This window comes from Anomaloglossus baeobatrachus, chromosome 4 (genome assembly GCF_048569485.1).
Source record: "Anomaloglossus baeobatrachus isolate aAnoBae1 chromosome 4, aAnoBae1.hap1, whole genome shotgun sequence".
NCBI lineage: Eukaryota > Metazoa > Chordata > Amphibia > Anura > Aromobatidae > Anomaloglossus > Anomaloglossus baeobatrachus.
The window spans coordinates 527,751,613-527,774,856 of record NC_134356.1 but is presented as its reverse complement, the minus strand read 5'-3'; the positions used below and the strand labels follow the sequence as shown (position 1 = coordinate 527,774,856).

Sequence of the window (23,244 nt, the reverse complement as noted above, 5' to 3'; positions counted from 1 at the left end):
GTGAGAGAGGGTCGCGAGCCCACATTCAGCCGTGAGAGAGGGTCGCGAGCCCACATTCAGCTCTGAGAGAGGGTCGCGAGCCCACATTCAGCTCTGAGAGAGGGTCGCGAGCCCACATTCAGCCGTGAGAGAGGGTCGCAAGCCCACATTCAGCTCTGAGAGAGGGTCGCGAGCCCACATTCAGCTCTGAGAGGGTCGCGAGCCCACATTCAGCTCTGAGAGGGTCGCGAGCCCACATTCAGCCGTGAGAGAGGGTCGCGAGCCCACATTCAGCTCTGAGAGAGGGTCGCGAGCCCACATTCAGCTCTGAGAGAGGGTCGCGAGCCCACATTCAGCCGTGAGAGAGGGTCGCGAGCCTTTTTGGTGCTGGCTGTTTTTCCTTTTTTCTTGCCATTGTCTGGATGTGATCTCCGTTTTTAGGCCGTGCATTAGTGGAGCTGTGGACAAACTAAGGGGTTGGTTGAATTCAATTTTTTTTTTTCACCCCATTCAGTATACTTCCATCAAACACTCCCACTACACTGCTACATCCAGCTTCAACCACCTCTTCTGACTGGTATCATCATCCTATCTTCAGTTAATCATACTTATTTTCTCGCAACCTCCAAGGCCAGTATATGGGCATCCACATCTAGTTTTCTGTGGAGGCTAGTCACATAAATCACCATCTGCAGACCTGTTCTTCATAGCTGTTTGCTAGATCAGGTGCTATTGCACCAAGCTGGTAGACAGCCGTAAGCCACACATCAAGGGCCCGCGAGCCACATGTGACTCCTGAGCCTTCGGTTGGGGAGCCCTACTTCAGAATATGTTTAGAGGCCTTGCATTTTCTTCACCTTTCAGCAGAATATAGTTTACCTGGAAGTGTTCAGTAATATATCCGGTCCCAGAAAGCATGGAGGCATAGGGCCATGTTCACACGGATTTCAAGCACACATTGTGACTGAATTCACTAGAATGAGTATATATAATCTCTCAATGATTCACTCAGGAAAATATCCACACAGTAATGACCACTGTGTTGTGTAAGCACAAGTTTATCTTCGAGACATCTTTTGGAGACTTCTTCTCCGCGTATTTATCCGGTGTTTCCTTACCAGAACTGCCTTAATGGTGCGGAGTCTGTTCACTATTAGAATACTAAGCGTTCTGAATTGGTCCCATCATCTTGGCTTCATAACTATACTTTTCTTCTCTAAAATTACAGCTTATTTGCAGCATTCGATTACCCTGACATTTCAGGGAAAAATGTTTCAGCTGTGGAGGAACTGTCCACAGACTGTGCTGTTTAAATATTGGCACCCTCTCACGTCGGAAGGGTAGTTGGCCAAGGGAACGATTCCAGTTTGTTTATGGGGTTATTTTTTTCTTCTTCAAAATGCAAATATTATTTAATAAGGAAGTAAATGAAAAATCAGTGGCTGAAATATATTACTAAAGTAATCAGAGCACAGGGAAATGTGACCACTGTTATGAAATTCAGACGTTTTAACCATACAAGTTTCATGAACTGCTGTCTTCAATAGGATTTTGTGTTTGAAATAGTTATTATTTTCACAATGTTTGATGTCAGTGAATGGAAACATTCTTGTCATTTTCCAAAAGCTAAAAGCCAGTCTACACTTAAATGGAGCCTGTCGCCATGCAAATGCAGTCCAATCTGCAGGCATCATGTTATAGATCGGGGGCAGAGTGGACTGATGTAGTCAGTTTAATGTTTGTTTTTTCATCATTTTAAATCTCCGCTCTTTCTTTGATTTTCGGTCAGGAGGGTGCTCTGATCAGGGATTGACAGCTATGGCCCAGTGCCCACGGGAGCTTGCTTCTGCGGATTTTGCCGCGGAAAACTTGCAGATTTATCTGGATTTTCCAGATAAATCTGCAGGTTTCAGCATGTACAGACATTCCCCATGTTATCCTATGGGACATGGGGAATGCTGTGTCCACGTTGCGGAATGTGCGGTTGAGGAATATACTGCAGATATCCCGCAGCCGCACATAACTGCATGTCAATTATTCCTACGGCATTACCTGCGAAAATCCCCTGCCTTGGTCCCATACTTACCTGCCTTGATAGCAAACACCCGGTCATGTTCCCTCGGTGCACAGGAGCAGGAAGGAGGAGGTGGGCGGGGCCTGCACAAGCTCCGGTCATGTGACAGCCAGAGCTAGTTCAGGCCCGCCCACCTTCTCCTTCACAGTGTAAACACGGCCGGAGATGGGAGAGAAGTGCTGCGTGATGGAGGTATGAACGCCCCGATCACTCAGCACTTGTTCTGCATTGAGGATGCAGTGCTGAAGCCATGGTACTGTATCCTCAATGCAGAATGCCCGCACCATATCCGCAGGACATTGCGCAAATAAACCGCAGCATGGACACAGACAAAGTTGTGGTGCGGTTTTCTGGGAGCTCCTGCGGATATAAACGCAGGACACTTTCCCCCGTGGGCACATAGCATATCTGTCTTGGGGTACGTGCCCACGATCAGTGTTTGCAGCGTTTTGGGCTCAGCATCATGCTTCAGCTGCGTCCAAAATACTGTGATGTACACTACAAGCACAGTGGATAGGATGTCTAGAAATCCCATGCCCACTGTGCGTGTGCGGCTTGCAGCGAAGACTGACTTGCAGTGTGGTTTTCCAAGCAGAAAGCATGTCAACTCTTTGCTGCGGAGTCGCAAACGTCCTCCGTAGGGAAAACAGGAGAGAGACTGCAGCGCCCCAAACCCTGATCGTGGGCACAAGCAGCTGCGGTCTGCTGCGTAGGAGACTCGTGGCTCTGAAGGTTAGGACTCGCCGCGTGCAGGACTCGGCGGGTCCTAATCGTGTGCACGTACCGTCATACATAGACAGCTGTAAGTCACTGATGGGACCAACAAGTGAACCAGAAATCCCAGAAAGAGCAGAGGTTTAAACAATGAAATCACAGGTTATAATGAATCCTTTCTCACATCACTATGGGACCAGTGTTGCCGAATATTGTGCGCCTCTCCACAAATCTTAATCCAGTCAGGGACTGGAATGAGATTCCTAGTGTAGTGAACACCACACCTCATCATGAGTTAGATGAGCTGTGGTGCTGCGCCCCGTCCTGCCCAGCTGCACCCTTTTTTTTTTTTTTTTTTTTCAGAGCTGGAAGAAAACGCCAACATTTTGGCACATTTCAATGCGTTAACATCAGAATTATGTCATGAAAGGTATGAGTGATCTGGCCTTAAATATCAATGTACTATGCTCTTCCTGATCTATGACATGCCTGCAGATCAGACTGCATTTTCATGGTGACCGTTTCCCCAATGGAAAGTTGCCGAGGCAGTGCTGCATCAGTCTTCAGTAAAGCGTATCATTCTTGAGTGCACATTTCATAGCTTATTCTGTTTCCTTACTCTGGATACTATTCTAGAAAACTCGAAGCTTGCCGAAATCTTGGGTAGTTGGGGTTTTTACTGGAGAAAATGGTCTGAAGATGCCTCTCCCAAGCCTAGGTATCGGATAGGGGATGCCATCAATGTCCGATTGGTGGGTTGTGACTCCCACAAGATCAGACAAGGAGCTGCAGTACAAACCTGGTGTGCCACCTCATCTCATATCTGCTTTGCTGGGTTTATCTAGGGGTCAATGTCCTGCTGCTTTGTCAATGACCCTGGAGAAAGCCAAGTGTAGATGAAGTAGGACATAACCCTGCTAGTGCCTCTGCAACGTTATTCCAGCAATTGGGGGAGGGCAAGCTGTGCTGGGACCCCGCTAGCTCCACACCACCAATGTCTGTATAAAGTCCGCTCCTTTCACCTTAGACGTGTTGAATGTAAGTATATATGATTTCTACTAATAATTCTTTCCTTTTTGTTCCTTGCAGCATTGACAAAATCTCCAAGGTGTCATCTCCTGTACTAATAATCCATGGAACAGAAGATGAAGTGATTGATTTCTCCCATGGCCTGGCAATGTATGAGCGCTGCCCCCGAGCCGTTGAGCCTCTTTGGGTGGAAGGAGCCGGGCACAATGACATAGAGCTGTACGCGCAATATCTAGAAAGACTAAAGCAGTTCATATCTCATGAGCTACCCAACTCTTGAGAGCTTCCTCCTGTCTTACCTCAGTTACTGTGAACGGCAGATGCGACGAGTCTGTAAAGACGTGTCCACTATGGTGCTGGGCAAACTCTACCAATGCCCAAACATGCCCGCACTGGGGCTGGATTACTCAGATCAAGCATCCCGTGGCACCAGTCTTTCTTTTCTTGTTTTAATTTCTCTTGTTCATGTGCTGTTAGCTGCTGTAATTAAAATCTCAGCCTTTTAGAGGAGACCACAAAAAAGAATCTGGAGCCTCATTTTCTAGAGCACAGTTTATAGAACATGTTTACACGATAACATTTTGGAGGACAAATCCCATCAAAACACAAGCTCTGGGGCCGCTGGATTTCTTTTTGGATCTGATGCAGAATTTTACCTGATAATACATATATTCTACTTCAACGGATTATCTTTTTTTAACTGAATCAAGAGGAGTTTTGCTTGTTTGGTAAATCATATAATAATGTGGTATTGTGATGGGGCATTTCCTGGCAGATTTGTAATTCTCGGTAGGATGTTGAATAATTCAAGTATTTATCCATGGTAAATTATTTCCATTAAATCTCACGTACGACGAGTAAACGGATAGAGTTCATAGATCATTATTTAATAATCTTTTGACAAATTCTTAATCTTGGCTCATGGGACTTTCGCATAAGCAAAATGTGATGTAAAAATTTTTAATGTGAACATTTGAGTAGACTGCAACGCCTTTACCTTCCGTTCCTGCATTCCACATAGGTTCCGTTTGTCCGTTTCGACACTTAAGTCTTGCCGTTCGGTTGATTTTCCTGTCCTTGAGAAATGACTGGCCCGTTTTTTAAACAACTTTTAAGGGTTTTGTTAACTTTTTATCCCCAGATTCGTTTTCTTTTTCTATTATGTGATTTTTATAAGGCTTTGTGGGAGAAAAATCTGTAAGAATACAAAAATTTAACTTCAGTTTGTAGTATATGTTCCTTTTTTTGACACTGGAAAGGCACAAATCTAAACACTACATGTTTGAGTCTGAATATGTCCCCGCGCTGGAGAGATGCAGACTCGGCTCGGTTCTTTATCCCTGTGGGTTAACAGGTGAACATCCCTTTTTCCTGATCTCTGGCATTTAAGGGATTGTGGGCCTGAAATATACTGTGAGTCTAAGAAATTGTTTTGTTGACAGAATATGCTCTGATTTGTTTCTTGTTGCTTGAGGACAGTACTACAATTGTGTTGGAATAAAGAATGCATGGAAAGGAGATCTCCTGTGTGCCGTTACTTTATTTACTATAGGTAAATGGGATTTATTGACAAAAAGTAATTTTTACGTCCCCCTTGTTCCAACAAACCAGCTCTGACCTATCGAGCATGGACACCACAAGATCTGTGGTGGTGTCCTATGGTATCTGGAACTAAAGGGTGCTTTACACGCTGCAACATCGCTAACGATAGATCGTCGGGGTCACGTCGTTAGTGACGCACATTCGGCGCCGTTAGTGACATCGCAGCGTGTGACACCAATGAGCAATGATCAACGAGCGCAAAAACGTGAAAAATCGTTGCTCATTTACACGTCATTAATTTCCTTAATATCATTGCTGCTGCAGGTACGATGTTGTTCGTCGTTCCTGCGGCAGCACACATCGCTATGTGTGACACCGCAGGAACGACGAACATCTCCTTACCTGCATCCACCGGCAATGAGGAAGGAAGGAGGTGGGCGGCATGTTCCGGCCGCTCATCTCCGCCCCTCCTCTGCTATTGGACGGCTGCCGTATGACGTCGCTATGGCGCCGCACGCACCACCCCCTTAGAAAGGAGGCGGATCGCCGGCCACAGCGACATCGCAGGGAAGGTAAGTCCGTGTGACGGGTGTTAGCGATGTTGTACACCACGGGCAGCGATTTTGCCCATGACTCACAACCGACGGGGACGGGTACGCTCGCTAGCGATATCGATACCGATATCGCAGCGTGTAAAGTACCCTTTAAGGTGCTTTTACTCTGCCGATGATCAGATGAACAAGCAAAACACTTGTTCATTGGGTGAAATTATCTTTTGTGCAACATAAAAATTTCGTTCTTTGTGGTCCATCATCCTGGTTAAACAGAACTCTGACCAAGAACCATGGCAGCCTATGTGCACTGAGCAATGTAGTATGGATCGCTCAATCCGCATTGTTTACTTTGGTCTACCTATGTAAACAGGCATTCAAACGACCAATGATCAGTAGAATGGTCCATGTAGACCAGTGATTCCCAAACTCCAGTCCTCACGGACCCCAACAGTTCATGGTTTCAGGATTTCCTTAGCTTTGCACAGGTGATGCCATGATAATGCTTCCATCACCTGTGCAATGGTAAGGAAATCCTGAAAACATGACTTGTTGGGGGCCGTGAGGACTGGAGTTTGGGAATCACTGGTGTAGACGGACCGAAATACATTATCAGCAGATCTTTTAAAGGGAACCAATCACCAGGATTTTCATATATAACCTAAACCAATGCTATACTGGCACTATCAGGCTGATTCTATACATACGTGTAGTGGTCAGCTCGGATGTTTAGGTTTGAAATCCAATGTTTGGTTTTTTTTGCAGAGTTGGTTTTTATTGATTCCATTTTGGGGTAGATAGTGTTTTTGACCTCTTACTGCATTTCTTTAAAGTGACCGAAGAACCAACGGCAATTCTGAAATTTTTCATTCTTTTTGCGGTGTTTACTGATTGGGTTAATCTTAAGCTGGGGTCACACTAAATGACAGCGACAACGACGTCGCTGTTACGTCACCATTTTCTGTGACTTAACAGCGACTTACAAGGTCGCTGCTATGATCGCTGCTTAGCTGTCAAACACAGCAGCCGAAGCAGCGATCATAACGACACGCGTCGCTGTGCTGCAACATGTGCAGAGAGCAGGGAGCCACGCACACTGCTTAGCGCTGGCTCCCTGCTCTCCTAGCTACAGTACACATCGGGTTAATTACACGATGTGTACTGCAGCTACATGTGCAGAGAGCAGGAGCCGGCGCTGGCAGCGTGAGAGCGGCGGAGGCTGGTAACGAAGGTAAATATCGGGTAACCACCTTGGTTACCCGATGTTTACCTTGGTTACAGCTTACCGCAGTTGCCAGATGCCGGCTCCTGCTCCCTGCTCGCTTAATTTCGTCGCTCTCTCGCTGTCTCACACAGCGATCTGTGCGTCACAGCGGGAGAGCGACGACCAAAAAATGAAGCTGGACATTCAGCAACGAGCGGCGACCTCACAGCAGGGGCCAGCTCGTTGCTGGATGTCACACACAGCGACGGGACGTCGCTGCAACGTCACAGAAAATGGTGACGTAGCAGCGACGTCGTTGTCGCTGTGTGTGACACCACCTTTAGGCCGCTTTCACACTGTATTTTGTCCCTGTTCAGTGATCTTATTGGAGCTCATGTCCGAACCCCCCTCAAAACATGGTTTAGATGTATGCGTCAACGTAATTGACTATAATGGTGCATATGGAGGCACCGTGTGCTCTGTCATACACCATTTTCGGGTGTATACACCTAAAAGGCGGACACACAGACGTATACGCCTCCAGTAGGCGTATATGCCTGAAAATGGTGCACAACATGGCAACTGATCATATTGTGAAGGGGCATTGGATGGAAAGAATGGCACACCCTCAGACCATGCTTAGCAAATGCTGTGTGACCGCTGTATTTAATAGATTAACGGTCATGGGTGGAGCTCAGCGCCACACCGGGTTATTAGAGGCAGATGATGCTGAAAAACAGACATCATCTGCCAGGAATAATGCAGGCTTCTCTCCTGAGCCTGCATCTTAAGGGTGCTTTACACACTACAATATATCTTACAATGTGTCGGCGGGGTCACGTCGTAAGTGACGCACATCTGGCATCGTAAGGTACATTGCAGCATGTAACAGCTACGTGCGATTGCGATTGAACGGTAAAATGTTCATCGCACACACGTCGTTCAATTCCTAAAAATTGAACGTCGGGTTGTTCATCGTACCCGGGGTAGCGCACATCGCAGTGTGTGACACCCCGGGAACGATGAACAGATCTTACCTGCCTCCTGCGGCTCCCGCCGGCAATGCGGAAGGAAGGAGGTGGGCGGGATGTTTACGTCCCGCTCATCTCCGCCCCTCCGTTTCTATTGGCCGGCTGCTGCATGACGTCGATGTGACGCCGAACGTCCCTCCCACTCCAGGAAGTGGACGTTCGCTGCCCACATCGAGGCCGTATGGACTGGTAAGTACGTGTGATGGGGGTTACTCGTTTGTGCGACACGTTCAACAAATTGAACGTGCCGCACATACGATGGGGGCGGGTACGATCGCATACGCTATCGTATGCTGGATCGTATGGTGTACAACAGGCTAAAGACAGGGAGCTGAGATGGCTTGGTAAAGGGTTAAACCGCTCCTGAACACATTTTTGCAAGCGGGGCATTATCATCCTGAATGAGGCTGCTGCCTCTAAGACATACTGTTGACGTGAAGCAGTTACTTGGCTTGCAATAATATTTAGTTAGACCGTACATGTCAAAGTAACATTTACTAGAATGGGGTTTCCAAACAGAGCATCCTGGTGCCATTTTTTCTCATATACACCACATACTCGCACCCAGCCATTCACTTCATTCAAAAGAAAGCAGTCTTAAGAATCCGATGTCATTTTCTTCCATTCTCCTTTTGTCAATCATCCATCCATCCATCGCACGCTGGTCCTTGTCAGAGTTGCTCAGATCCTTCTGCTTGGGCTTGCACTTTTTTTTTCCTGTTTCTAGCCAAGCTGCTGCCTTATACAATCCCCCCTTCTTTCACACATCCGGCTTGAGCTCTGCGGCACAATCCGGCTGTGCAAGCTATGCAACGGATGCGGTGAAAACACCGCATCCTTTGCATAAGTTTTTCCTTTGCGGCCAGTCCGGTTTTTGCCGCTTGCGGCATGCTACTGAGCATGCGCAGTGGCAAAAACCGCATGCAGCGGCCGGATGCGGTTATTGCCGCATCCGGCCGCCATAGGCATGCATTGAAAAATGCGCCGCATCGGCCGAATGCAGCGCGATGCGGTTTTTTTTGCCGCACGAAAAAACGTGCCAGGCAACGTTCCATCCGGCCGCCGCATCGGCTAAATCTGCCGCATGCGGCAAAAAACGGACGGAACGCAAGGCCATGCGGCACAATGCGGCACTAATTAAAGTCTATGCAGGAAAATCGCAACCGGCAGCAAAAAAAAACGGTTGCGATTTTCCTGCAAAGTGCCGGATTGTGCCGCATAGCAAAAACCGGAGGTGTGAAAGCAGCCTTACTGGTGCCATTGTGACTCGTAATCAATGTCCTGTCATTGGCTCAATGTTATTACTGAGGTGTTTTATCTTTGTATCTATTTCTTACCATAAATGTCTAATGGTTTAAGATGATTATGGCGGGTGCTGAAGTTTGCAGTAGGGTTTATGCAGGATTGCCTCTTAGGAATTTGTGAGGAACTCTCTACATTTCTTATGGAACCAGAATAATTGAAGTTTGTATACTAAAACTCACAATGTTCCTTTTTTTTCCCCTAGAATTTTTGCAACAATCTAAAAGCAAAATGTTGGAACAGAGACCCTGATTCCAGTGTTGTCACTTACTGCGCTGTTTAGTGTAGTTTTTATAATCTCCTGATAAAATCACTTTATCACTAGAGGACTAGTAAACCTGCAGCTAGGTAATCTTCAATATCCATGAGCGCTGTAAACCCCACCACTGATTAGCAGCTTTCTGTATATGCTGTAAATTGGCAGACAGCTGTCAATCAGTGGTGTGGGTTGGGTTATACAGAGTGAAATATTCAGAGAACATGTAGATCTGTATCAGATAAAACTGGGATTTTATCAAAATGACAGCAGACCAGTGAGTAACAGCACTGGAATCGAGGTCAACCGCTATATCATGCTGCTCTCATATAGCAAAACCTGGTGTTAAGCTGGTGTCGCACTAAACGACAGCGACAACGACGTCGCTGTTACGTCACCATTTTCGGTGACGTAACAGCGACCTTGTAAGTCGCTGTTATGATCGCTGCTTAGCTGTCAAACACAGCAGAAGCAGCGATCATAAGGTCGCTGTGCTACATGTTCAGAGAGCAGGGAGCCGCGCTTAGCGCTGGCTCCTTGCTCTCCTGCAGCACACATCGGGTTAATTACCCGATGCATACTGCAGCCACATGTCACAGTGCAGGAGCCGGCACTGGCAGCAAGAGCGGAGGCTGGTAACCAGCGTAAACATCGGGTAACCAGGGAAAGGTCTTCCCTTGGTTACCCGATGTTTACGCTGGTTACAGCTTACCGCAGCTGCCAGTGCCGGCTCCTGATCGCTTCATTTCGTCGCTCTCTCGCTGTCACACACAGCGATGTGTGTGTCACAGCGGGAGAGTGACGACCAAAAAATGAAGCTGGACATTCAGCAACGACCGGCGACCTCACAGCAGGGGCCAGGTCGTTGCTGGATGTCACACACAGCGACGGGACGTCGCTGCAACGTCACAGAAAATGGTGACGTAGCAGCGACGTCGTTGTCGTCGTCGTCGTTATGTGTGACACCAGCTTTAGTCTCTTTAATGCCCTTACTTAGACATCATATTTTTATCAATCTAGGACGGATTCTCATGTATACCTACAAGATTTACTTTTAATACAATGTTTCTGCAGACCTGTGTTTTCCCCTTCTCAGTGTCACTCTGCAGTGGGCTTTAGGGATAACGCGCTGATTCCTGGGGACCCCCAGTGCACCTGAGAACAGCTCTGGAGAGCCCTGTTTTGAATGGAGTGGAGGTACAGACCTTCAGCCTCATTCCTGATCATTGGGACTACCAGAAATATCAGTGCACTCTTTGCCTTCCTTTCACAGTGCCCTAGACAATGAAGTGAGCAGTGGTTGGGCAGGCGCACCTCTACTCCATTCAAGATGGGGCTTTACTAGTCCTGCTCTCTGGATCGCTCAGGGTCATGTGGTCGGACTCCCACAACTGGAGAGGATGTTTTAGTTTGTGAACCCTCTATTTATTTGGGTGCAACTTGCAATTTTGGGAAACTCCTTTTAATCATTGAATTTAGCTTTTTGTCTCCTGTCCCATTGCCTCAGCAGAATGAAGCTTGTATCCATCTCTGCTTTTTCATGTAAGAATGGGTTGTTCTATAGAGCTCGTTGAATTCAAGTGTGTCCTGAAATAGGAAGCTTGATATTCAATTTGTGAAGTTTCTTCCTTCCAAATATTCTATAATCAACTGTAAGGCTAGGTTCACATTTCCGTTAAATTGTATCGGTCCCAATTCGCGGCTCTGGTAAACAACGGAATCAGTTTAGCGGATTCCGTTGTGTCCCATAGACTTGTATTAGTGGTGGATTGAGACTGATGACCTTGCGTTGCATCCGCTGTGCGGTGGTCAGTTTTTGGACTGACCGTCGGGCGGAAACAACGCAGAATGTAACGTTTTTCGGGCCGTCAAAATTAACGCACCGCGCAGTAATCCGTTGCAATCAGTCACGCTTGCAATGTTTGTCTATGGTGCTGGATTCCGTCGTAATCAGTCTTATGACGGAATCCAGCGCTGGATTCCATCATGCTCTACTGAGCATGCCCAGCATGTTTGGCACACCCACTGGGCTGTCCCAAACACAAACGGATCATGACTGATCCGTCAAAAAATGGACGCACAGCGGATGTAACGGACGCGACGGATCAGTTTTTTCACAGGCTTCCTGTGAAAGGAATCCTGTGAAACACATCCGTTGCGTCAGTTGACATCTAAAAAAACAACGGATCCGTTGCTGACAAACCCGAAGGATTTAAAACAACGGAAATGGGAACCTAGCCTAAGTCGTGCTGAAAGGTGTAAACCTTTGTGAATAACAGGAAATTGGCCACAAAGTAGAAGATCGGGTAAAGGTACAGAGCGGAGTCCTCTACTGCTGAGATGTATAGTGTAGAAAAGATGCCGACACTCCGGTGACACAATAACTGCAGAGTCCAAACCTCCTCCGCCATTATCCGCATAAAAACGGAGCGCTCTGTCATTGACTTCAATAGCTGAGCAGCTTGTGAATACACCGGCCCTACACTGCCAACCATTGCATGGCGTGGTATAATATAAATCATGTCACCATCGGACCCTGGTGCAGTTATAATTTATTTCAATCTGATGAATTTGGGTTTGGTGGCCGCCAGATGAATGTTACCTGAATCTCACTGCTTTGTGCCCTCTGTAAAGGTCTGTGGATAATGCAGTAGGTTTTCACCGGGGGGTTGACCTACGTCTCTTAGTTCAAGTGAAAGGAAATCTTACCATACCAAGGTATTGTGGACAATTGTGGGATCAGTTTGGCAAATCTCACTTTCTGTTCTAGCATGACTGCCAACTGTGCACAAAGTAAGGTTCCTAAAGGTGTGGTAGGGCAACTGGTGATGAAGAACTTGACTGACCCACACAAAGCCCTGACCTTTACCCCATTAAACACCTCTGGAATGAATCAGAACAGAGACTGTGAGCCAAGCACTCTACAGCATCAGTCTCCTCACAAATGTTACGGATCAATGGGTATAAGTTCTCACAGAAGGACTTCAAAAGCTTGAGGAAGCTTTATACAACAGGAGGTGGTGAGTACCATCTCCATATTAATCCATATGGAATGTCATAAAATCTGTAGGCGTCTGAATAGTTTGGTCTATAATGATATAAATGGATACTAACCCCACCCCGCCTTCCCACAACTGAATGTAACCGTATGGTCAGATTGCAAAGAGGTTAAAACAATCGGGCACACAATTGCGTCCCAGGAATGGTTCGGCTGCAGAAAGGTATACCAGTGCCATCCGCAACCGGAGCCAGCTGTAATACACCGGGAAGCTTCTGCTGCGTGTGCTGGCGCCAGAGCTAGCTCCCAACACTATGACTCCTCTGTAGTGGCAGCAGTCAGTGAAGTACCACAATGGCGACAGACTATGCAGCTGCTATGGGGCCCAGCATCACACTTTAAACTGCATCGGCATTGCAGATGCCAATGCATTTAAGAGCAATGATTAAAGGGGTTGTCCGACATAACAAACATTTTTGAGTTTAAGCTAATCTGTGCTGTATTGTCATATAAAACACCCCTACATTGTTGTTTTTTGTTTTTTAACTTTTGTTCCTCTTGAATTATCCCTTTATTCTCTGCAGCTGCTTGTTTACATTCAGCTCCAGCAAACTCACCACTTTCTGTGCTAAACCTCCCAGTCACAGCTGGCACCGCCTGGCCTCAGTGTCCAGCCCCCTGCACACACATTCCCCGTCAGTATATTCTGCCCCAGCACTGACCTCTCATCACTACAGCATTGCAAATCACAGCCCCACATCGGGCTGTGCACCGCACACACACACACCAGGCTGTGCACCGCATACACACACATCAGGCTGTGCACCGCAAACACACACATCAGGCTGTGCACCGCATACACACACACACACACACACACACACCGGGCTGTGCACCGCATACACACACACACACACACACACACACACATCAGGCTGTGCACCGCATACACACACATCAGGCTGTGCACCGCATACACACGCATCAGGCTGTGCACCACACACACACACACACCAGGCTGTGCACCGCATACACACACACATCAGGCTGTGCACCGCGTACACAAATATCAGGCTGTGCACCGCATACACACACATCAGGCTGTGCACCGCATACACACGCATCAGGCTGTGCACCACACACACACACACACACACACCAGGCTGTGCACCGCATACACACACACATCAGGCTGTGCACCGCGTACACAAATATCAGGCTGTGCACCGCATACACACACATCAGGCTGTGCACCGCATACACACACACACCAGGCTGTGCACCGCATACACACACAGATCAGGCTGTGCACCGCATACACACACACAGATCAGGCTGTGCACCATATACACACACATCAGGCTGTGCACCGCATACACACACATCAGGCTGTGCACCGCATGCATACACATACACACACACACACACACATCGGGCTGTGCACCGCATACACACACACATACACACACACACACACACACATCGGGCTGTGCACCGACCCTTCCCCCCCATAGGGAGTACATACTCACCCGTCCTTGGTCCCCGCCGCTCCTGCACGTTCGCGCGCTGTCTGTTCTCTGGACATATCAGCACAGTAGTGACGTCACCGCTGTGCTGAAGAGAGCACAGACAGCCGGGCAGTGATGAGAAGCAGCGCTGCGCTCCTTCTCATCAGCGTTTTCAAATATATCGGCATCTGTGATGCCAGTATATTTGAATGTGTGATCCTGAGCAGGGGGCCTGGTGCTGGCGCTGACACCACGGCAGCCGCCGCCAGGCCCCGACCCCAGGTCACGGACCCCACAGCAGTGCAGGAGGAGGTTGTGGGCAGAGTACAGGGTGCGGGAGAATGTGTGGGAGGGTTCAGGGAAGGGGGCGGGGCTCATTGCACTGTACCCGCCCAGCAGGGAGGCGACATGCTGTTTCCAGATTTGCATGTCAACATGGCCCTGCCCATGTTGACATGAAATGACCAGAAGCAGCAAAATCGCGGCAGGAGCGGTCACATGACCACTCTGAGCTGGGGGAGAGGGGCTGACAGCAGGGCAAGTAAGTGGTCTCTATCTACTTACCTGCCCCAATGTAGCCCAATAGGGTAATAATGAAAAAAATCAAAATAAGCTAGATAACCCCTTTAATTGAGCACTTCCCTCCCTCCTCTGTCATTCTCCTGCAGTTTCTCGGATATTGGCGCAATACTGTCACTCCTGCACGCCCGCTGTGCTCAGATTTACAGTGCTTCAGACCTCGCCAAGGAGACCAGAGTAGCCGGGGAAAGAGGATAGGTGAGTATTTTAAGTTAGTGAGTACACTGGTGGCCAATGGCCATAATACTATACTTAAATGTATACAGTTAATAAGGGGGTTAATCTTTTTGTCAAAACCACCCAAAAAAACCAGACCGAGTGCTGTGCAGCAAACCATGTGGTTTTCACAAAAAGACCCCCTTCTTATTAACTGTTTGAATTTAAGTACCCATAAACTAAATGGTGGACGAAACTCATCGGGAGGTTATGATACGGAAGTCAATTAGTGGAACAGACCACACTAGGCACTGTCCTTGTGAGGACAGGAGACAAAGCATGGGGCACAACAGGGTTAATAGGGTCCTCTTCCCCGACTAAGGATCTCCTCCCTCATTTGTGAACAGCTTCTTCATCAAGAACCCATGGTGAGACTGGACCAATTGTTTTTATATTTGAGCAGTGGTACACTTTGAGCACTTTATACAAGGATTTTCTGTATGAGAAGGTATTTTAACCCCTTCAGCCCCCAGCCTGTTTTCACCTTAAAGACCCGGCCATTTTTTGCAATTTTGACCAGTGTCACTTTGACAGGTTATAACTCTGGAACACTTCAACGGATCCTGGCGATTCTGACAGTTTTTTCGTGACATATTGTACTTCATATCAGTGGTAAATTTAGGCTGATGTGTTTTGCGTTTATTTGTGAAAATTTCGGAAATTTGGCGAAAATTTTGAAAATTTCGCAATTTTCAAAATGTGAAATTTTATGCCCATAAATCTGAGAGATATGTCACACAAAATAGTTACTAAATAACATTTCCCACTTGTCTGCTTTACACCAGCGCAATTTTTGAAAAAAAAAAAAAAATTCCGTTAGGAAGTTAGAAGGGTTCAAAGTTCATCAGCAATTTCTCATTTTTCCAACAAAATTTACAAAAAAAAATTTTTAGGTACCGCATCACATTTGGAGTGATTTGAGAAACCTAGGCGAAAGAAAATACCCAAAAGTGACCCCATTCTAAAATCTGCACCCCTCACTCTGCTCAAAACCACATCCAAGAAGTTTATTAACCCTTTAGGAGCTTCACAGCAACCAAAGCAATGTAGAAGAAAAAATGAAAATTTTACTTTTTTAACACAAAAATGTTACTTTAGCCATAAAAATTTGTATTTTCACAAGGGTATCAGGAAAAATGCATCATAAAATGTATCGTGCATTTTCTCCTGAGTACGCAGATACCCCCTATGTGGTGGAAATCAAATGTTTGGGCACACGGCAGGACTCGGAAGGCAAGGAGCGCCATTTAAATTTTTGAGTGCAAAATTAGCTGCACTCATTAGCGGACGCCATGTCGGGTTTGAAGACTCCCTGAGCTGCCTAAACAATGGAGCTCCCCCATAAGTGACCCCATTTTGGAAACTAGAGCCCTCAAATATTTTTTCTAGATGTTTGATGTGCACTTTGAACCCCTGGGGGCTTCACAGAAGTTTATAACGTTGAGCCGTGAAAGGAAAAACATTTTTTTTTTACCACAAAACTTGCTTCAACCAGGTAGCTTTTTTTATCACAAGGGTATCAGGAAAAAATGCACCAGAAAATGTATTGTGCATTTTCTCCTGAGTACGCAGATACCCTATATGTGGTGGAAATCAAATGTTTGGGCACACGGCAGGACTCTGAAGGCAAGGAGCGCCATTTCACAGCAAAATTGGTTGGAATTATTAGCGGACGCCATGTTGCGTTTGGAGACCCCCCTGAGGTGCCTAAACAATGGAGCTCCCCCACAATTGACCCAATTTTGGAAACTAGACCCCTCATGGAATTTATCTAGCTGTTTAGTGAGCACTTTGAACCCCTGGAGCCTTCACAAACGTTTGTAATGTTCAGCCGTGAAAATATTTTATTCTTTTTTTTACCACAAAATTGTTTTTTCAAAGAGGTAGCTTTTTTTTCACAAGGGTATCAGGAAAAAATGCACCATAAAATGTATTGTGCAATTTCTTCTGAGTACACAGGTACCTCATATGTGGTGGAAATCAATAGTTTGGGCGTACGGCGGGGCTCAGAGGAGAAGGAGCGCCGTTTCACAGTAAAATTGATTGGAATTATTAGCAGACGCCATGTTGCATTTGGAGACCCCCTGAGGTGCCTAAACAATGGAGCTCCCCCACATGTGATCCCATTTTGGAAACTAGACACCCCCCATACAAAAAAATTAGTTTGGCGAAATAAAAAATACAGACATCAGTAAAAAAAAAAAAAAGAATAAAAAAAAAATTATGAGCGCCTGCCACTAAGACCAGTGCCAAACGTGAGAGCAATGCATGAGTCTCGCATCGCATCATCCACTCCAGTCTGGAAGCGAGCAACTGCGCTGGATAATGCGATGCGAGAGGGCGGGGCGGCAGATGAGAAAGGGCGCAGCAGATGGAGGAGCGGCAGAGGATGGGAAAGGGTGCAGCGGATGGATGATGGGAAATGGCGCAGCGGATGGAGGAGCGGCAGAGGATGGGAAAGGGCGCAGCGGATGGAGGAGCGGCGGAGGATGGGGGGGGGAGGTGAGATGGGGATACCTACCTTACAGGATGGATCTAGGCAGCAGGATCACAGCAGACAGAAGAGGCATCAGATGAAGGAGGCAACAGATTGAGGAGTGTGAGAGGGGGCAGTAGATGAAGAGGTTGGGAGAGAGCAGGCAGCAGATCGGGGAGGGGGGCAGAGTCTGATGAGAGAGATGGCACATGGAGGAGGGGGGCCCCAGAACATGGAGGGGGGAGGGGGGCCCCCAGAACATGGAGGGGGGAGGGTGGCTTGCAGCACATGTGGGGGCAGGGTGGCTTGCAGCACATGTGGGGGGAGGGTGGCTTGCAGCACATGGAGGGGGAGGGTGGCTTGCAGCACATGTGGGGGGAGGGTGGCTTGCAGCACATGGAGGGGGAGGGTGGCTTGCAGCACATGGAGGGGGAGGAGGTGTAGTGGCGATGGAGAAGGGGCAGACGATGAAGGAGGCGGCGGCCGATCGGGAACAGTGGGGGCCGATTCGGGGGCAGCAGCAGCTGAAAAAGGTGGGTGCGACGGCGGCGGGGACAGTGGCGAGCGTGGCGGCGGGGACAGTGGTGGGCGGGGCGATCGGGGACAGCGGTGGATCGGGAGCAGCGGCGGGGCGATCGGAGACAGCGGCGGGGCTGGCGGTGGCGATCGGAGACAGCGGCGGGGCTGGCGGTGGCGGGCGGAGCTGGTGCTGGCGGGCGGGGCGATCAGAGACAGCGGCAGGGCTGGCGGTGGCGGGCGGGGCGATCGGAGACAGCGGCGGGGCTGGCGGTGGCAATCGGAGCCGCGGCGGGGCGGGCGGGGCGATTGGAGACACAGCGACGGGGCTGGCGGTGGCGGGCGGGGCGATCGGAGACAGCGGCGGGGCTGGCGGTGGCAGGCGGGGCGATAGGAGACAGCGGCGGGGCTGGCAGGGATGATCGGGGACTGGGGCGGGCGGCGGGGGCAGCAACTTACCGATGGGCACCCACAGAGACCGCTCTCCTCGGCTTTCAGGGACGGACAAAGGTCACCGGCACCAGATCCACAGTGATTGGAGAGATCGGTCACAAGACCGGTCTCTCCAATCAGAGTTGGGGGCGGGTGAAGCACCGATCACCCAGCTCCAGCCAATGGCCAGTGCTACAGCAGCACTGATGAGGGCTGGATTTCAATGTTCCAGCCATTTTCAATGGCTGGAACATTACTTTGACTGTAATTGGCTGGGCGGCGTTCGTCAGCCAATCACAGCCTCTGTAGGTTTGGGGAGGAGGCACCACCCCTCCTGAGGTCAGGTAGAGGTCCCCTCCTTCCCGAATCTACTGTTTAATTAAACAAATTTCACTCCCCGGGGCTCTGGGACCCCGGTTTCGCCATGACGTACTGGGTACGTCATGGGTCGTTTAGCACCATGACGTACCCAGCACGTCAAAGGTCGTTAAGGGGTTAAACAGTTTTCTCTGCTAGAGATATGATTATTGTTTGGATACAATAGGTTGGCTTTTCAAGTAAGCTGTGCAGCAGCTACAAAAGCGAACATTATTTTAGGGTGTATAAAAAGAGAGAGAAAACCCTGTGATAGTGTATTGTTACCCCTCTAAATCACCTGTAATGCCCCATCTAGAATATGGGATCCAGTTTTGGGCTCCACATTTTAAAAAGCGTATTCAGACGTTAGAGTCAGATCAAAGGCGGACAACTAGATTACTGAAAGGAATGGAAGGCCTCTCATATGAGGAGAGGTTGAAAAAGTTTGGCTTGTTCAGCTTACAAAAAAAGATCTCCGAGAAAATCTCATTTATATCTATATATAAATACATGTGTGGTCAATACAAAGGACTGGCACATGACTTATTTCTTCCAAAGACAATACTAAGGACTAGGGGACATTCACTGCGAATAGAAGAAAAGAGATTCCGGCAGCTAAATAGGAAAGGGTTCTTTACAGTTAGAGCAGTCAGACTGTGGAATGCCGACCACAAGAGGTAGTAATGGCAGATACTATAACAGCTTTTTAAAAAGGGCTGGATGATTTCCTCAGTACACACAACATTGTTGGTTATAAATAATTTAATGACAAAAAATGTATAACTGGTGGAGAAAGGTTGAACTAGATGGACCTAGGTCTTTTATTTTTTTTCCCCAGCCGATGCAAGTATAAAGTATACTGGATAAGCTGTTGTATGTTTCCATAAGGAATAACACTTTCTGGCATTATAAAGCTTGTGTCCTACATTTTTCCCCAGTTTTCAGGCTATTTCTAATTTTTAGTTGTCCTTAGGCTAGTCGTGGAGAATACCTGACACTGTACACACACATGAGAGATTACTATACCTAGGGCTCTAGGATGTGATCAGAGCAGTACCATAAAAGTTGCTATATGTACTGAACAGTGTAGCTATGAATTGAGTTGTGACGTAAGCTAAAACATTAGAAAGCTGCAGCATGATCTATGACTTTCTGCTCCTCCCGTCTATTGACTTCAATAGGCAGCTGTAATCTCATCCCTCACTGAGCTGGCCATTCACTTTCTCGAGCAAAATGGATTTTAGCTGTATTTCTCAGTAAATATTTTAGAGGCAGAGAGAAGTTTTATTACAGCATTTCTTATATTGTCTTGTAGTATTGATTTATACAAAGTCTGTCACTATTCCAATTTAAAGCTTTATGTTCTTAAAACTAATTTTTCCCTTCACAAAAATGGACATAGGTCACTACTCAGGATGATGACTTAACATACACTCCAGCCAAGAAATAGCATAAGGACTAGAGCTGTAACTAACATGCCTGGTGAGTGCCATCTAACATACAGTCATATGAAAAAGTTTGGGCACCCCTATTAATATTAACCTTTTTTCTTTATAACAATTTGGGTTTTTGCAACAGCTATTTCAGTTTCATATATCTAATAACTGATGGACTCAGTAATATTTCTGGATTGAAATGAGGTTTATTGTACTAACAGAAAATGTGCAATCTGCATTTAAACAAAATTTGACCGGTGCAAAAGTATGGGCACCCTTATCAATTTCTTGATTTGAACACTCCTAACTACTTTTTACTGACTTAATAAAGCACTAAATTGTTTTTGTAACCTCATTGAGCTTTGAACTTCATAGGCAGGTGTATCCAATCATGAGAAAAGGTATTTAAGGTGGCCACTTGCACGTTGTTCTCCTATTTGAATCTCCTATGAAGAGTGGCATCATGGGCTCCTCAAAACAACTCTCAAATGATCTGAAAACAAAGATTATTCAACATATTTGTTCAGGGGAAGGATACAAAAAGTTGTCTCAGAGATTTAAACTGTCAGTTTCCACTGTGAGGAACATAGTAAGGAAATGGAAGAACACAGGTACAGTTCTTGTTAAGCCCAGAAGTGGCAGGCCAAGAAAAATATCAGAAAGGCAGAGAAGAAGAATGGTGAGAACAGTCAAGGACAATCCACAGACCACCTCCAAAGACCTGCAGCATCATGTTGCTGCAGATGGTGTCAATGTGCATGAGTCAACAATACAGCGCACTTTGCACAAGGAGAAGCTGTATGGGAGAGTGATGTGAAAGAAGCCATTTCTGCAAGCACGCCACAAACAGAGTCGCCTGAGGTATGCAAAATCACATTTGGACAAGCCAGTTACATTTTGAAAGAAGGTCCTGTGGACTGATGAAACAAAGATTGAGTTGTTTGGTGATACAAAAAGGTGTTATGCTTGGAGGCAAAAAAACACGGCATTCCAAGAAAAGCACTTGCTACCCACAGTAAAATTTGGTGGAGGTTCCATCATGCTTTGGGGCTGTGTGGCCAATGCCGGCACTGGGAATCTTGTTAAAGTTGAGGGTCGCATGGATTCAACTCAGTATCAGCAGATTCTTGGCAATAATGTGCAAGAATCAGTGACGAAGTTGAAGTTACGCAGGGGATGGATATTTCAGCAAGACAATGATCCAAAACACCGCTCCAAATCTACTCAGGCATTCATGCAGAGGAACAATTACAATGTTCTGGAATGGCCGTCCCAGTCCCCAGACCTGAATATCATTGAACATCTGTGGGATGATTTGAAGCAGCTGTCCATGCTCGGCGACCATCAAACTTAACTGAACTGGAATTGTTTTGTAAACAGGAATGGTCAAATATACCTTCATCCAGGATCGAGGAACTCATTAAAAGCTACAGGAAGCGACTAGAGGCTGTTATTTTTGCAAAAGGAGGATCTACAAAATATTAATGTCACTTTTACGTTGAGGTGCCCATACTTTTGCACCGGTCAAATTTTGTTTAAATGCGGATTGCACATTTTCTGTTAGTACAATAAACCTCATTTCAATCCAGAAATATTACTCAGTCCATCAGTTATTAGATATATGAAACTGAAATAGCTGTTGCAAAACCCCAAAATGTTATGAAGAAAAAAGGTTAATATTAATAGGGGTGCCCAAGCTTTTTCATATATGACTGTATACTTCAGCCAATAAATAGCATAAGAACTAGAGCTGTATGCTGCTTTCACCATTTTTATTGGCTCCTAAACTAGAGCATCTAATGATAACTCTCCCCCAAAGTAATGAATGGGGTGTAGTTCTGGGTCTCCGTTGCCTTTATACCTTTATCCTATTACACCAGTCTGGGCTCTGAAAATACAGCAGACTTATGGCCCCATGTCTGAGCTGTATGTGTAGGTTTTTAGCATTGGTGAGATCACAGAAGCTTTCACTTACGCTGCGGTCAGAAAACCGTTTTATTTCTCATCTGATAAAATTGGGTCAAGTATGCTAATCAGTCTGATCCAATTTTCTCAGATGTGAGAAGAGAGCAAAAAAAAAAACATTTCTCTATCTTTTCCATTCCGTTAATCCTTGAAAATCAGACCGCACTCGATAACATTGAGGACTGACAGAATGGAAAAGATAGAAAAAAAAAACAAAAATATTTCTCTATCTTCTCACATCTGAGAAGATTGGCTCACACTCTGATCATATTGTGATTAGCATACTTGACTCAATTTTATCAGATGAGAAATAAAACAGTCCACACAGACCCACTAAAGGCCCAGTCACACTAAACAACTTACCAACGATCCCAACAACGATACAACCTGATAGAGATCGCTGGTAAGTTGCTAGGAGGTCGCTGGTAAGATGTCACACTAAGCGACGCTCCAGCGATCCCACTAGCAACCTGACCTGGCAGGGATCGCTGGAGCGTCGCTACATGGGTTGCTGGTGAGCTGTCACACAGGCAGATCTCACCAGCAACCAGTGACCAGCCAGCAGCGACGCGTGGAAGCATGCTGCGCTTGGTAACTAAGGTAAATATCGGGTAACCAAACCGATATTTACCATTGTTACCAGCGCACACCGCTTAGCGCTGGCTCCCTGCACACCTAGCCACAGTACACATCGGGTTAATTACCCGATGTGAACTCTGCTACGTGTGCAGTGAGCAGGGAGCCGGCTTCTGCGGATGCTGGTAACCACGGTAAACATCGGGTAACCAAGAAGCCCTTACCTTGGTTACCCGATATTTACCTTCGTTACCAGCGTCCACCGCTCTCACACTGCCAGTGCCGGCTCCCTGTTCCCTGCCCTCCTAGCCACAGTACACACCGGGTTAATTACCCGATGTGTACTTCGGCTTTGTGTGCAGAGAGCAGGGACCCGGCACTGACAACGTGAGAGCGGCGGACGCTGGTAACGAAGGTAAATATCGGGTAACCAAGGTAAGGGCTTCTTGGTTACCCGATGTTTACCGTGGTTACCAGCGTCCACAGAGGCTGGCTCCCTGCTC

General features: G+C 47.1%; 1 protein-coding gene across 1 annotated transcript in view; it reads left to right on the top strand.

The window, feature by feature from the left end:
• The window catches only part of ABHD17C (abhydrolase domain containing 17C, depalmitoylase), a 44,491-nt gene extending 39,175 nt beyond the window's left edge, over window positions 1–5,316 (top strand). The window contains exon 3 of the mRNA XM_075342805.1: window positions 3,857–5,316. Within this exon, the coding sequence (XP_075198920.1) occupies window positions 3,857–4,076 (220 nt within the window). The 3' untranslated portion in view covers window positions 4,077–5,316. The remainder of the gene's footprint in view (window positions 1–3,856) is intronic.
• Window positions 5,317–23,244: the final 17,928 nt, after the last annotated feature.